This window comes from Cydia splendana, unplaced genomic scaffold (assembly GCF_910591565.1).
Source record: "Cydia splendana unplaced genomic scaffold, ilCydSple1.2 scaffold_78_ctg1, whole genome shotgun sequence".
NCBI lineage: Eukaryota > Metazoa > Arthropoda > Insecta > Lepidoptera > Tortricidae > Cydia > Cydia splendana.
Genome location: NW_026946905.1, coordinates 187297 through 204672, shown reverse-complemented (window position 1 = coordinate 204672; position 17376 = coordinate 187297). Strand labels below are relative to the sequence as shown.

The following is a 17376-nucleotide window of genomic DNA, read 5'->3' as shown; positions in this document are numbered from 1 at the left end:
GAACGAAACCCGTTCTTTTATTTCCAAATCTCCAGCATAAAAGATACTGCACAGCTGCTTCTGTGTTACGGGCGTAATGGTGTCTGCAAGTTCGCTCGGCTCTGGCTGCAGGACACTGTAACATTAATTTTCATATGCGTAGCTCATGTTTCCATAGTATGCACGATTTGTGATCTATCACGGCATTACGGGCAATAATTTGTCGCAATTTTATTAATTACTAAACGTTACAGGGTAAAGATTACATAATCCTATGCATTGGCAAATCAGCAGGATCAATTTGTAACGGTGCATTGTATTTTCATGAAAAAAAATTTTTTGAGGGTAGATGCACAAGTGAGCGATGAAATAATATCACGTCGTGATGGCTAATACTTGGTTTTAATTAACAGTATGGATTTCAAATCAAAATAACTCAAGATCGCTCGATTTAAATGGATTACAAAAATTAATTACAAAGAAACGTAACGATCCCAGAGATGACGTCACGTAATAACCGTTATGCTAGACTGCCTCAATCATAATTCACAATTTCACAATAATTCTCACCAAATAACATAATGAATTGCACTCACCTTTCAATGAAGGTTAGACACGTGAGCTTACCATTACCACGTGTCCAGATTATGGAATGTAGGTCACCAAAACACACGGAAATACAGCACGCTCCCAGGTGGCTGTGCAAGCAATCCATGAGACACGTGATCCCAACTTCTGATGACGGAGGCACGGGCGACGGCAGTGGGCATAGTACCTCAATGTATTACTTCACAGCTAAATTAGTATGCGATGCTAACTGATTTGTTGTAAAATAAAAGATCACATCCTTTCAAAACAACACATCCTTTCTTTATTTCACAAAAGTAAGCTTCTAATGAAACATAAGAAATCAAAATAACACTTGGAATAAAACACTTAGCTAAATGGATAAAGAACGTTGAATTCTATAAGCTTTCAGAATAATCCTTCAGTTATAAGCCTTCAGGAACGTGGCGAGTTAGGCACGAGGTTGGCTAACGAGTACGTTCGATCTCTAGCGCGGCCCGATCAAGACTGCCCACCAGCGGCGGAGCCTCGCTGCTCCAGTCCTCCCGCCTCAACGTCAAGTTGGTCAACCTGCTTGACCAGTCTACCAACATAACGACAAAAATGCCAACTCGTGCCTACCTTCACCCAAGAGAAACCTCTTGACGTTCCAAAGCCTTCTACCTGTCATCTTAGTTCAACAACACGCCAATAGATGGCGTTACTCTCTACGTTACGGATTTCGTTACAACTTGTAAACAGCAAACATTGCTAGTAGCCAAACATTGCTAATCAATTGTATACAGGCGTCTAAAACTATGAACTGTCACGCTGCAATACGTCCTTCTGGAGTCACGCCCCGACATGTATAAAACAAAAACGACGACATTTTTTTCTGTGTATTATACAAGTTACAACTTTTTTTGTTAAGGACAATGCTCCACAAAACTACATTTTGTTTGACTGTGGAGTCTCATACTAGTGACCCCTCCGACAAAAGGCAGAATGGCAGGCCTACGCTCAACTGTAGGGATCTCCATGTGGGCCTTCTGGTTGACTCGTGGTATCCTGAGCTCGTTCGCTCGAAGCGCGCGCCTGGCATGCTGCAGCTCACCGGCCAGATGCTGGTCATCACATATCCTCTGGGCTCTCTGAAACAAAGATTTGCCTACAGTAGCTAGTTGGCTGGGATGGTGATGTGATTTGCCATTTAAGTACCTAATCAGTATGAGTAGGTTTCCGGAGCTATCGCCGCGTTAACACCTAAGAGCCGTCTCGCGCTAACCATAGCTTTCGCGACGCTTGCTTGCTCAATTCCAGTATCCCGTGAAAGTGTTTATAGTTTCGTTTATCAGTGCATCCCAATTATATAATATTTAAGTGAAGTGCGTTAATCTGTGTGCGGTCCGTGCCTACGCAAGCCAACTGCGACGATCGTACGATCGCTGCTGCATCAGCGGTCCAACGTCGCGACGCGGTGACTGTCGTCCCCGCCTACACCACGGCCAAATTTGGTGAGATCGCTCCAAATCTGTTTGCTCAAAGGCTAGATGTGCCCAAGTACTAAGCCTAAATTCCTACCCTAAGTAGCTAGGCCCATAATACGGCTTGTCAACTTTAGTAAACGTTTATGAATAAGGGGGTTAGCATTTATTTCAGCACCTCTAGCTACCACCATCGAGTCAACTTTGGCTCAAAGCGCGATTATATTGTACTGGCAGGAAAGCACATCTCATAACCAATTTTGTCAGTTTTTATCTACGAACATAGTTTTGTTCTATTGCTCTGCATTAAAAAAAGAATAAATTATTCTACCTTATCAAGGCATCAATCGTATACCCTATACATAATAATATATACGCGGTCAGCATATAACGCAAGATAACACCGCAACATTGTACCTATTCCAGAGAACCAATGATCAATAGATCATAAAATACATTATATTATTATAACTGACACACAACAATAACGATCTTTGGTACCTACCTACTCTACCAACTCACAACCCGAAGGCATATTGCTCCCTGGAAATTCCGAAATATCCACATCCGCCGCTCAAAAAAAGGGGCTTTTTTCTTTGAAACTATCTCCCCAGTACCTATCAAGATAAATAAATTATTTTAAAGAATACCAACGCAATTTAGTTTTAAAAGAGTAGGTACACATCTGGCACCATTCATAGTATTTCTACAAAATACGGTCATTAACAACGATACATTATCCAAGACCATAGGACGCAAGGGTTGTTTGCCTGCCATTGTCTTCATCTGTAGGACGCCAGCGTGAACATAATAAAACAGATGGTCACTAAATATCGGGTACGGTTAGTAAATGTCAGGAACAACGCAGCGACCCGGTAAGGTTCGCGATATATTGAACGGCAAAACAATAACCAAAAGGATTAAATGCCTCCGAATGTGTTACCTAGGAAACATCCTAAGATGGCCAAAACCGCACCTTTTAGAAGCCGCCTATAGATCCAGTAAACTTAAAGTTGGCAGACCAATCTAGGTACACTTGGAAAAACTCACTGACACAGGACATGGAGTATTACACCAGGTATCCCTCTGAGTGGATCAACATGGCAGACGACAAAGGCGAATTCATCTAAGCAGCAGGAGAAATATATCAACTGGACGAAACCGACAGCGAATCAGACGAAGAAGAACCGACGAACAACTCGAATCGACGAGCAAACGGCACCTCAAGACGACATCGACCCTACTTGATACAAGATATCTCGAAGACCGAAGCGGAAACGACGAGCATGTCACCAACGCTCTCCTTCGACAACATAACCTACCCCTCCTAACTTCCAATATTGGCTTGAGGCTGCATAGCCGGCTGATTATAATGATCCCTCCCCATCCCAGAGCGTGTCACTCCCCACAAATTTCGTCCCCTGGTATGCCGGCTAGTCCGGAGCGGGCATGTCCCCGGCTGGGTGTGGCGCATTCTTGTCTTGTGTCTTGTCTAATCAGTATGAGTAGGTTTCCTATACACTATACACAGTGCGACCCAAGGTGTTATCAGGATTTGGAATTCAGGTGATATAAGAAAGTTGAAACACTACTACGTATCTTTTAAATATCTTCGGCTGCACGGGAGCCAATGAGAGTGCTCTCTCCTCGAAGTCCTCCATAAAGATGTCAGCGACTACTGGAGACACCGGTAGCCAGATATAAGGCAATGTTCCAACAGCTTAGCATATTCCTCTGACATGTTCTGCTCACATAACCTTTTCTTGACAATTTCAATGCAGTCTTGTACCGGTAGGCTTGTAAATAGTGACTGAACTGAACTATATGAGTGCTGGTATTACCACGTAGTGATGCAAGAGCACCCGCTAAGTGCTGAGCCAATTTATATGTGAGAGCATAAATCTGACTCACTATAGGACGTAGCGGGGCCTCAGGTTTTTGTATCTTTGGCAACCCATACAACTTTGGAGGTACGGGGCAGTCAGGAACTAAACTTGCAACATTCAGATTGAGGCAGTCTGAGTAATCACTAATTAATTATTTAGTGGCTTTCAATATTCTTGTAGTTGGGTCCCTCTTCACATGTTTATAGGTTGTAGTGTCTGCTAATAGATTCCCAATTTTCTGGTTATAATCTGAAGTATTAAGTACAACCGTCGCATTACCCTTATCAGCTCGAAGAATAGTAAGGTCTGGATCCTCGCGTAACACTTTCAACGCGACAAACTCATCTCAAGGCAAATTCCTTTTTGGAAGCTTGGCTTTCCGTAATAATGACGAGACAATTCGGGGACATCCTGCCGTATAGCCTCCAAATCCTCCTCATTTACCTGATTCTTCACCAGGCAGTCTTCTACACTGACGATAATGTCCTCAAAAGGAATCTTTCGCGGCGCCACAACATAATTGACTTAATTGAGACCTTTACCAGTACCGAAAACTATAAGCTAAGACGCAGAGAATTGTTTACTAGATAAATTGACAACCGATCGATTTGACATTGACAGCGACGTTCCGTTCGCGCTCTGATTATTCTGAAGCAATCCGTTAGCGCTGCGTTTTGTTTTTGATTTCAACTTGTCAAACTTGGCAATTTGACAACGCAAAGTGCTTTAATTTTTTTTTCATTTAAATTAAAGGAATAAAATGGCGGAATAAAATGGGTTTTCATGGTAACATTTTACTCCTATAATCATATGAAATCCCAAGGCCCCCACGTTGTCTGTTCTCTTTGACGGCGCAGCAACTATAGTATCATTTCTCTCTCCTCGCTCTTTTAAAAATGCCGGGGGCCGCAGAGTGAGGAACCGACGTAATATACGCGCCGTGTCCAAAATTACGTGCATACCTATTGTTCAAACTAATCCACCACAATAAGTGTTAAGGCCCCTGTACACAATGGGCCAGCGCCAGCCAGTCCAAGGGACGCAGCCATGCGGTAGAATGAGATAGCAATATCACTTGCTCCCTCTAACGCATAAATGCGTCGCACAGAATGGCCCACGCTGGCCCATTGTGTACAGGGGCCTTTATACATATAAACTGAAAATCGTAATTAGATTCCAAAAAAAGTAAAACAATGTTGCCACTGCAATAATTTGTTTGTAAAATAGTAAATTCCTTTTTATAAATAAACACGCTAAGATAATTTATTTTATTGGTAATTTTACTCCTACGATTTAAAAAAGTACTTTTATTTACTTATTTTTACATAAATACAAGACGCGCTAGTAAAAAGTGGCAACATTGTCTTACTTTTTTTGGAAACTAATTACGATTTTCAGTTTAGATGGTCAAGCAAATCTTGTCAGTAAAAAAAGGCGCGAAATTCAAATTTTCTATGAGACGATATCCCTTCGCGCCTACAAATTTGCTAACATGTTGTAATCACTGTTCAAGTTCTCAGAATTTTAGACCAATGAAAAAAACAACAATGTATTAAAGTCAGACCTAGAAAAGCCTGCAGCGATTTTGATAGCCCACGCAGTGCAAATGTTATTTATACGTCATAATTTCATACAAGTTTGACGTTCACTATAACACTTGTGTTGTCAAGCTCACCATACTTGTTAACCTATCGAATGAGATGATGCCTTTACTGATACTGGTTAGCAATATGTAATCATACTACATGCCTATATGAGGCCTGGACGTTAGTGAGATGACGATTCACTCATTGCTGGTGTCCTACTTTATTACCTGCATATAAAATAAGTTTCACCTGATTATCCACCTGGTTTCTTGAACCTCATAGTCGCCTCCAAACCTCCCCTTATAGCGACCCCATTCCTCACAGTAAGTTTACCATAAGTTCATATTAGCCATCAACAATTCCCTCGGATCACTGTTCACTCTGAATACTGATATACGTTAGTCACAATTTACATGAGGCACATCATTAATCTAATAACACCATAAGAAAGCCGTTGAATTGATCCCCAAAGCAAAATTCTCCCCCCGTATATCTGTTCGCACATAACCTCCCTTTCTTACTATCGTTCGGCGTCTACCCTCTTGTCTTTTCCTCAAAAATCACAATAACCTAGAAGCGGTTATTTAACTTAAACATGACTGCGAGCGCCATCTACTCCATGACGCTGGCAACTATTAGCCGGTTCGCATGTTCGCGACACTCCCGCCCCGCAGGAAAAAGCTACTCTTTTAATTGAAATTAGATGTCCATATGCAAACATGTAAATAAATCAACAATTAGATGATAAGAACACTAATGTGAATAATAATGTATTTGAGCTGTTCATCCTCGGAATGCCTCTCTCGGCTTTGGCGCTGTGAATCGGCATGACCTGAGATTTCGTACCATTTCTGATGATGTCGTAGAAATGTGCTGAGGCACACCGTTTCTGAGACTGATCTGATTGTTCATCTGTATTTGTGCTGAGCTGATAAAGAACAGGATCCTGAGACTGGTCTGAGCATTCATCAATGTTTGTGCTGAGCTGATTAATAATTTGATCCTGAGATTGGTCTGAGCATTCATCAAGGTTTGTGCTGAGTTGATTAATAATATGATCTTGGGACTGATCTGAGCATTCATTGATATCTGTGCTAAACTAACTGATCTCTGATTTGAGAATGAAAGCAGTATCCTGAGATTGGTGTGAGCGACTGAGCGTTTATCGGTGTCTGAGCTGAGCTGAGTAGGATCACGGCTGCGATTTGTCATCTCTGGTCCGTTACTTATCTCTCTGACTACCTATATCTATGTCTATGTGTGGTATTTCCCACAATCTCGCGCGTTCGGTTCCAAATTGCTCCGAGCAGTCCTTAATTACAACGTGGCAACACCGATTTGATATCAAACATCGGTGTTGTTAGACAGTGAGAACTCAATTCGCGCTATAATTTATCTAATATGACTACCATCTGTGATGTTCTGATGTTATATGCTGCTTTGCTCTTATGATATCGTTAATAACTTGTTTCACTACTTCAAGGGTCAGAACTTCTACTACAGCAGACGTATACATAATGACCAGCATAATTTGCGTAATTAAACAACTGTAACTTTATTAAACACCGCGGCGACCGCGAGATCGAACCATAGTTATTACACAGACAAAAGCGACCGTCTTATCCGAACGTGACGTGTATATGTAACCTAAGTTCCCACTTCTCTTTACTTATTACTACTGGCAGTAATCTACTATGTGAAGTATTTTAATCTACTTGCTTATTCATTAAACCTACTGCTGACATATCCATCTCTTCGTGTATCTACTTCATGTCCGGCAGCCCTCCCCAGCCAAGGAAGAATTACGCTATTCTCATTTAATTGCAAATCAACATGTAAAAGAAAGAACCTATCTACAACTCAAGAGAACCACATTCTTTTTTATTTTCTTAAGCTAAGCTAAGGATATTTAACAGACTTGTCAAATCAGGCACTTATTTCGAGTCAAGTCACCTTTTCTTGTAGTTCATTCTGATTTATTAAATAGATATTGTGCCAAAAATTACTGCCGTTTTTATTTTTCTAATCATTTTCTGATGCTGGTGTGAAATAATCTAGTTTAAAAAGGTTGGGACAGTCGTGTCAGCCTCTCTATTAGGTCTGAAAGCCATCAATGCATTTAACCTGAGCTACACTCAAATAATATAAACTAAGCACTTTATTTTCATCTTGGTTAGTTACAAAACCTGTCAACAACTCTTTTTTACTGCGTTACATTTACGTTACCGTGTACCTAAATATATATCAGTCATGCTAAGGATCGTAGAAACAGCATAGCAAACTGTACCTACCGAGGTACCGATTCATTACGACCTTACATGACTTTTCTTTAATTAATGTAACCGATCAGATCTTCAAGTGTAATAATCGCCCGCTTCCCGTACTACGGTATTTTCACTGCTGTGTCTATCAAATTGAGCCACTAAGTTTCCTTTATTCACGAATTTTCACTTCACAGCTTTGATAACCATGAGAGACATTGAAGGGTACTCACTCAGTACTCTCAGTAGCAAATACTCAATGTGTGGCAATTAATAGATAATACAGTGGGCACGGCGTCTGTATACTCTTTAAAGGCTTTCGCAAAGACTTTTGATTTCCTTAACTGGAGTAAAATGTCAGGGTTATGAGCGAAATGGGGATAACACGCCTAGTTATCCTTTTAAAGTTGATCAAGGAGTGCAACTGTTCACTAACATCGGTGAATACATAATGAGTATTGGAAGGCTGTTAGGGTGGTGTCTGAGTTGGTATGAGACTGCGTCCATAAAAGCCGATTCCCACCGGCTTGCCTGTTTTTGGACGTTTGAGCAGAGTTGTAAAGGAAATATGTAAGCCAAATTAGCCCCGGCTTGCCTATGGATATGTTTGACGCGCCGCCACTGGTTGATAGCCAACTTATCAATAACCTCAGTTTTGCAAATGACTTGACTATAATTAGATTAAGTGTCTGTGGAAAATAACTAGCGGTTCTGTTTCTAAAATTGAGCATGTCAGATATGAGTCCATAACTCCATACTCAGGATTCAGACCAGATTCATACCCCAGGATGAAAATAAATAAGACGAAGTTGATGCATGTCGATCTACCTGGTAAAATGAAGAGTACCAATGCATTGCACGATCTAGAGGCAAGTTGTTGGTTTACTTGGGATCTTAACCCTTAATTTGGCAGAGACTTTGATAACACAAATTTATATATTTTGCTAATAAAATTGAATAATTGTACCTTCAGAAGCTTCCAAAAAATATAAATAAAAATCTAGATTTTCCAGATCCCGAGAAAAACTATGTCCGCTACACCGGACTCTGCCAAATTCCTGGAATATAATAGACAAATGGAGATGTCCGCCGAGACGGACATTGCCAAAGAAATAAAAAAATATTTAGAAATAAAAAATGTACTTCAAAATTCAAAAATATACATTATTTTGTGTGAAAATCTAGTTGACAATTTCTGGGGTTTTTTCCTGTAACGAAGCATAATCTTACATTGCACTTTATACAGTATACAACTGTTTTTTTGTTGCAATACATACAGCGACCCTCAGATTTGGTGCTCATGAAATGCCCAATATTATCATAACGCACTGAGTCAGCTGGACGAACTGCAACTGGCCTTTTGACAGTACATTCCACATTTTTTTCACGATGATCTGACCTGTTAGACTTAGTCAAAGCTGTATATAAGTCTAGTCTGAAGCCTTTTAGTGGTTTTGATTCTAGATCTTTTGAGCAACAGTTTTTTTATACAAAAGCCACCCATTGTATATACATATGTCAAGAATTTGTGTGAAGATATTCAAGTACCACCTTCGACTTTTAAATGGAATTCTGTATAGAGATATAAGCATGTCTGCTAAATCTACGCCACCCATAGTTTTATTATAAACTTTCACCATATTAGGGCATTCCACGTCGATTTTAGCTTTAGCAATTTTGCAGTAGCGTTTAATTTTTTGTACCGGTTGAGAGTCGGTATATGAACTTATGAAGGTGACACATTTGTTATCATGCCAACGTAGTACCGCCAATTTGTTGGTATTGCAGACAACTTCGGAGAAACTACCTCGGGCTTTCTTTTTCAGCACCTTCTCGCTAGTAAGTTTTTCATCAGCCCCTCGCAGTCGATTACGACGAATAGTTCCCAAAGAGAAAATGCCGTATTTTTCGCGCAAAATGTAGACCAACTCCGGCGATGCAAAAAAGTTGTCGAAACATACGGTTGACGGTTTATTTTTTATTGACTGACAAAGAACTAACACTATTTGTGCGCCAAAGCCTAAAGTTGCTTCGTCGTCGGTGAAACTATGAAAACGGAATGTGTCTTCTCCGCCGTATAATATAAAGTCATATATCATTCCACTGACACCAGCACGGACGAAATTTTTAAAACCCCACTTATTTGGCTTATCTTTCATATATTGGCGTCGTTTACCAGCTTTCTTACCTTTGTAGGGAATCATCATCTCGTCCACACTAAATTCTTTCTCAGTTTCTTGAGCAAGACAATTTTTCTTGATTTTGACATTGGAAATGTCTTTTCGTTCGCTCCGATTTCCGATTTCACGAAAAAGTGCGATCCCCTTATATCTCGGAAAGTTGTGAAGATATGATATTAAAAAATAGGCTCAAAAGACGCATAATCACGAGAGCTGTAAGGTGCAAAAATAATTATTCGAGAAAGTCAAAAACAAAAAAAGTTATGGTCGAAATAGTGAAAATAAAATTCAATTTTTTCCGAATTTTTGATTTTGGTGCTCGATAATTTGGAAATGAAGAATGATATCAAAAATTTGAGAAAAATGGCTCTGGACAATTTAGTCAGCTACAATTTGAGTCAAAACAAAGACGATCGGGTTAAGGGTTTGCCCTGTAGCCTAACCTTAAAATAGTCAAAAAGTCAGAACGACATTTTTCATAGGACATTTATGACTTCATGTTTCGCAGTGTTCGTTATCGGTGTTTGTTGTGAATTATCGGGATTATGAAGGCAGAATATCACTTGCACTGCGTGGGCTTTCAAAATCGCTGCAGATTTTTCTTGGTCTAACTCTATCTATCCTGTTTGAGACGGGCGTAGATAACGCACTATTCGACAATCTAATCGGAGAGGGAGAGGGAGAGGGAGAGGGAGAGGGAGAGGGAGAGGGAGAGGGAGAGGGAGAGGGAGAGGGAGAGGGAGAGGGAGAGGGAGAGGGAGAGGGAGAGGGAGAGGGAGAGGGAGAGGGAGAGGGAGAGGGAGAGGGAGAGGGAGAGGGAGAGGGAGAGGGAGAGGGAGAGGGAGAGGGAGAGGGAGAGGGAGAGGGAGAGGGAGAGGGAGAGGGAGAGGGAGAGGGAGAGGGAGAGGGAGAGGGAGAGGGAGAGGGAGAGGGAGAGGGAGAGGGAGAGGGAGAGGGAGAGGGAGAGGGAGAGGGAGAGGGAGAGGGAGAGGGAGAGGGAGAGGGAGAGGGAGAGGGAGAGGGAGAGGGAGAGGGAGAGGGAGAGGGAGAGGGAGAGGGAGAGGGAGAGGGAGAGGGAGAGGGAGAGGGAGAGGGAGAGGGAGAGGGAGAGGGAGAGGGAGAGGGAGAGGGAGAGGGAGAGGGAGAGGGAGAGGGAGAGGGAGAGGGAGAGGGAGAGGGAGAGGGAGAGGGAGAGGGAGAGGGAGAGGGAGAGGGAGAGGGAGAGGGAGAGGGAGAGGGAGAGGGAGAGGGAGAGGGAGAGGGAGAGGGAGAGGGAGAGGGAGAGGGAGAGGGAGAGGGAGAGGGAGAGGGAGAGGGAGAGGGAGAGGGAGAGGGAGAGGGAGAGGGAGAGGGAGAGGGAGAGGGAGAGGGAGAGGGAGAGGGAGAGGGAGAGGGAGAGGGAGAGGGAGAGGGAGAGGGAGAGGGAGAGAAACATAAAAAAGTGCCATCCCGATCACCACTTCTCGAGTTGACTACGGATTTGCCGTGTAATAATTTTCTTGTACTTTGAACATTAACATTAACATATCCTGCTTATTAATCGAAAAATGAAATATGTACCTATACTTATGCGCCACGGCGACAATTATTCAAACTTGGATACGCGTGTGGAAATTTTGCAATTTGTTTGTTCACATGCGTTATGTCCAGGATACTTGTGTTAGTCTAAGAATAAAGTAATTATCATTCAACGTTGTAGTTTTATTTTGTAACTTTTTCCTTATCCAGACTTTCTCGTCGCTCAGCGACAATATTTTTTCGAATTCCGTAGATTCATTTCCAATGTGCTCGATAGTCGTGTGAGGCATGAAATCTGTGAATTTTTTCAACAAGGGGCCGAACTTTATAGTACCTATCCGAAGTTTCGAAATTACTGTCGGCAAAATGTAAATATCGACGGATTTGTTGATATCTTTTTAGGGTCATAAGATCGGCTATTGGTGGGTATCTTAATTGTTTAGACCAGTAGTCTAAATATGATGGCATTACAACAATTCCCATCATAATTTTTATCGCCAAAAAGTCACGAAATTCGTCAACAGTTAAGTCAATAGATCTTCCAGATTTCTGCACTGAAAATTTGTTTGTTTCAGTAACAATGTCTATAAATATATCATCCGAGAAGAATTTTAGAAAATATTTCATTGCTGAACTTTTAGGATCTAAGTCCTCGTATTCGTCATTATCGTTAATAATTTCCATCTCGGCTTTATGTTGGAAAAGCGCACGACGCCATGTATATTCCAGGGAAAATTTCTTGTCAACTTTGCGCTTTTTACTGGCAATTTTAGGTTGTCTTGATCGAGTTTTTCGCGTTGTGGGTACTGGTGTAGGCAAAGATGGAATAGACGAAATAGACGGAATATCAGTATAATTTTCTTGATCAATTACTTCCCGCATAATAGGTGTTAATGGGACATTTACATCCTGCAATGTATGTACCTCATAACTATTTACAACATTGTTGTAAATAAGCTCATGGTCATTTTCAGAACTATTTGAAATATTCAGTCGTTCTAGCGAGGATGACAACGAGGGCGCTGATGAGGAAACATATGAGTCAGCGTCAGAATTATCAAGCACTTCAGATTCGGCATGTTCTTTAGGTATGAGCGCCAAAATCTTTGCTGATCGGCCTAACACCTTGTGCTGTTGGAAGGTAAACAAAAAATCTTAGCAAAGAAGTGAGTTTGTTTACGAAAGAATCTATACATTCATAAAAATTAAATTTATTATATTAGTAAAGTTAAACTCGGTGTTTTTGGCAGAGTCCGCCACTGCGGACAAATATTACTAAACATCGTTTACAGCTTATATGGTGAAGTCCGGTGAGACGGACAACTGATTCGAGGCAGTTTAGAGAATGACAAAGTAATAAATTGCTATTTTATACTATTATTTCCTTTCAATTATATAACAAAGATTTATATTTTGATTCAAATTGACTCGTTTTTTTGCAAAATAACAGAGATAAACGCATATATACCTTGGTAAAAACAAATGACGTGCGAGGCGGTGCCATCTTACAGATTAACTAATATAATGACATTGAGGGTACTTCAACTATATTTTTCTACCCATCCACAGAATTTCAAAAATCGATTGCCATGTGAAAATATAGTAAATAATTTCACAAAAAGCTGTCATATTTTTTCTTTTTCAAATGAGTTGACCGCCACACCGGACACCGTCAAATTAAGGGTTAAATAAGCGACGATGGCGTTTTCGACCAAAGGGTGGTCAGAAGAGATCATATAGCCAAAGCTGCGGTGAAACGACTCGCCAGGGTCGTATGCATATGGGAGAACATACAACCAGTATCACACTGGACGCCTTGTTTTCTCGATCTTTCTGTACATGTCCAAACCTAGGCCATTAAAACTGAAACCCATCATAGGACAGATGCATTTGAGAGGTGGTGCTGGCGAAGAATGCTTGAACGCAGTAGGTGAAATTGCATCAAGTCTCGACGAACTCAACATTATCCACTATGTGTACTCATCGCGCGTACTTTCTTCTGCTATCGAGGCAGAAGAGGATCCTATAGTCTGGAGAAGCTCATAATCACTGGCCACATGGCAAGGAAGCGTAGGGATAGGGATGGACGTATGGCCACACGGTGGGCGAACAGAAAAAATATTAAAGACAAAGCCACATTACAGGCTAGCATATCTAGGTACTGATGGTGAGCACTGGTGAAGAACCACACAGGACAGGTGTCCAACTGTCCACTGTGACCCAAGAGGATAGGGCCACGAATAAAACTGATAACTCTGTCTTGCGACTATTGCTCCTACATACATAAAACGTACATAAAACAAATACCATGTCCTTAACACTACGATATTTCACAGCAATATTAAAATTAATGAAGAATGATACATATGGAACTTCATTATATGACATCTGATTCTAATTGTGATTCTGATTCTTGTGTAGCTCCAGCCGCCAGCCTGCATTTTATATCTCAATATTCTGATTAAATCTGATAATCAAGCTAACAGTTGAGGCCACGATCATATACCAATAATTTTTTGGCTCATGATTGATCTCTTCCTTTTACTATAACATAAAAAGTTTAATAATTAATTGAAGTTACCTATCACCCTTTCCTTCCTTCTTCACAGGTTTGAATCAACACATTTTATGTTAAAAATAATGTTCACTCGCATCACAATGTCTGTTGTGATAGACGACAGACAACTCTACGTGCCAAAGGTATGCTTTTACCGAGTTTTCAATAACAGGCATATAACTACATTATATTACAAACACCTAATGTTGGTACACACTGTATTATCCATACTATTTTATTAACATCTAAGTAAAATCTGTGTTGACAGACGAGATAAAATATTTAGCCGATACGCTGTTGAGCCTGGAATAAATACTATATGATATAAAAGGCTAATTTCTAGCCTAGTGTTGAAAATTAAAAAAATATTAATTATTATTAATGTTTCGTCTAGACCATCTAGTATTATTACAGTTTACCACACAACATCTATCGTGGCCCATTTTTATTGTAAATATGATTTTTAAGTCAAAAAGAAACGTGAACAAAATAACTGAAAAGTATGTGAATTGACAGAAACACTGCTTGCTAACTTGTCATATTTAGCCACATCAAGCGCTGAGTTTGTTTCGGCTCCCCCCACCACTTGCCTTGCACGCAGCGAATACCTACTATTCCTTTTCGTTACCTAGACATAGGTAATATACTCTGTAACAAATGCCATTATTTAATTTCAGAACTACTTGCACAGAGTGGTGTAATGACTACTATCATAGTTAAAAATACGTTATCACATTTATTTAAATAACCGAATACTTGAGAATTTCTCTTATTCAGAAACCTATCCACCATGGTCTTACTACTGTGATGAATTAAACTGCACTTGTCAATCTGTATTCTTTTATTGATTCGTACTACATCTACTCTGTCCAACCCAACACCTTTTAACCATACTTTCTGATAACTATTTATAATTAATACAAACTTCGTGTGACTCGATGGTGTCCCAAAGCGAGAATGCCTCTCCTACGCACCCGCCACGCTTTTATATTCTCCCATAATTACAATCTGCGGGTGAGTCAGGAAAGTCGTTTTCGCGACTACCTACATTGCTTTTATGAACAGTGAGGTAAACACCGATTACATTTACAGCTATTACCTACTCATTTTAATTAACTTAAACATACATTATTTTATTTTTGCATAATCTCATGAAATATCACACTCGGCCATCCGACTACGTGCTTCCTCCGGAGCACGAATAAAATATCACACTCTGCCCTAGAGTACTATATAATTAACTATCCTTGTCTCCACTCAACAATTAACATTAGTGACATTATAACTTACATAATTCAGTGATAATCAACTCCTCGCTACCACTATACTCAAACTCTTATACACAATTAGCCATTCCTAGAACTAAATTAACATACAATAATAGATAGTTATAAAATTATCGGCGTATAGAATGAGTCCTTCACTATCGGTGTTGGTCATAATTCTGCTTTTGTTATCGCTGTGCCCCTTTAATATTATTACTAACTTCCCGTCTCACCTGCTCTATATTGATCAAAATACTACTTAATTCATTCTCTAAGTGATTATTAAATTTTACACCGAGCAATAATTCGAAGGGTGATTTCTCCGTGATCGTATTTATTGTGTTATTTATAGACCACTGAATATTGCCTGATTGCCTATCCTATTCACGCTCATCAAAATTTAAATTATGTGTGATGAAAGAGTCTAAAATCGTCTGATTATAACGCTCAGCCTCAAAAATCAACAAATGATTATATGTTATCCCGACTTTATCCCGACTGGCATCTATTAAAAAAAAGAAGTTTTTTTTTTTTAAATACTTATCATGTAGTAACAGAGTTATTATTTTGACTGGTGACATTATTATGAGACTTTAGAGGTCTGCGACTGCAATCAGCATAGTCATGACCCACCCTACCACATTTCTGACATTTGACTATTGGCTCAGTACAGTTTATAAACGCATGACCTTCGCCCCGACAGTTAAAGCAAATGAGGCCCTTAAGAGTGTTGCTCGTAGTTGGAATGGTTGGATGGCTGTTACTGTAATTGTCCTTTTTCCTAAATTGAGAGGAATGTGGCGCAGGCTCCTTACTGCGCTGCAACTGCTGAGAAGCTAAATAAGTAAGCATGTCTTCTGGCTCTTCGCATTTAAGAGCCTGCGCCCCATTTCTGACAGAGCTATTGGAAATTCCGTGTACAATACAGTCAACGGCCTTGCGTCCTGTGATCTCGCAACGACTCAGCAAAGTTAATTTGTCATAGAAATAATCCCTGAGACTTTCGTCTGGACGCGAGACCCGCCTTAACATGTCGTTCAACAGGTTCCCGTAGTTAACCTCACTTGGGAATGCTCTTATCAATTTGTTTTGCCATTCCGACCAAGTGTAGTCAACAGAGGGAAGAGATTCGTACCAGAGCTTAGCTAGGCCTGCTAGTTTTTGTAGGGAATAATGCATGATTTGTTTTTCGTCCCACTCATATATGGTAGCGCACTCGTTCACCTTACGTAGCCATCGTTCTACAGTTTGAGTCTTATTCTTTGGGTTAAACTCTGGCACAACATTCAGTAACTGGTTAGTCATCGAAGGGTGTGAAATCTTACTTGGTTGTATAGCAGCGACAATTTTGACAACATCATCTGCTGTAAGTTCCGGCGACCGACGTCTAGATCTCCGTGGCCTTTCTTCATAAGATTCATCCGAGCGGGACGCCCGTCGCCGCCGCCTGCCGGAACGCTGACTGCTGACTTCTGATTCGTCTCGTTCAGCTGTAGGAGTCTGCAGGCTCTGCAGCGTCAACTGTCGCCGCCGCCTGCTGTGATGCTGACTTCTGACTTCTGACTCGTCTCGCTCAGCGGTGGGAGTCCACAGCGTTCTCTGTCGCGGCGTTGCAGTCGCCGACCTTCTAGGGGCCAGACTCTGCTGTGATGGTAGTCTGGGTGACATCGGCATGTCACCACCGGATGCCATTCTGTCCTGTAATAAGTTTATGTGGACTGTATGATTTGTTGTTACAATAAAACTGAATTCTATCCGTTATGGATTTTCAACATTTCATTCGTTATATCACGCTGTCACGTAGATAAAAACGGCCATCATATCCGTACAGAACACATTATATAGGTACCAATCTATCGATTTATAGAGCTCCGCACAAAACTGCCCGCCGAGTCTTACAAATCGGTTATTTTATACTGAACTGTCACCACTCATTAGCTCTAACTTTATAATTCGTAAAAACTCAAATTCGTATTAAACTAAAATTCGTATTAAACTAAAATTCGTATTAAACTCAAATTCGTATTAAACTCAAATTCGTATTAAACTCAAATTCGTATTAAACTCAAATTCGTATTAAACTCAAATTCGTATTAAACTCAAATTCGTATTAA

General features: G+C 40.5%; 1 protein-coding gene across 1 annotated transcript; it reads right to left on the bottom strand.

Moving 5' to 3' along the window:
- Positions 1-1013: 1013 nt before the first annotated feature.
- LOC134805900 (piggyBac transposable element-derived protein 3-like) lies at positions 1014-16954 on the bottom strand. Its single transcript, XM_063779097.1, has 5 exons — positions 16487-16954; positions 11747-12571; positions 9380-10006; positions 1544-1676; positions 1014-1129 (listed from the first exon to the last, which is right to left on the bottom strand). Exons 1-5 carry the CDS (start codon positions 16952-16954, stop codon positions 1014-1016), a joined length of 2169 nt encoding a protein of 722 aa, XP_063635167.1.
- Between the last annotated feature and the right edge of the window lie 422 nt (positions 16955-17376).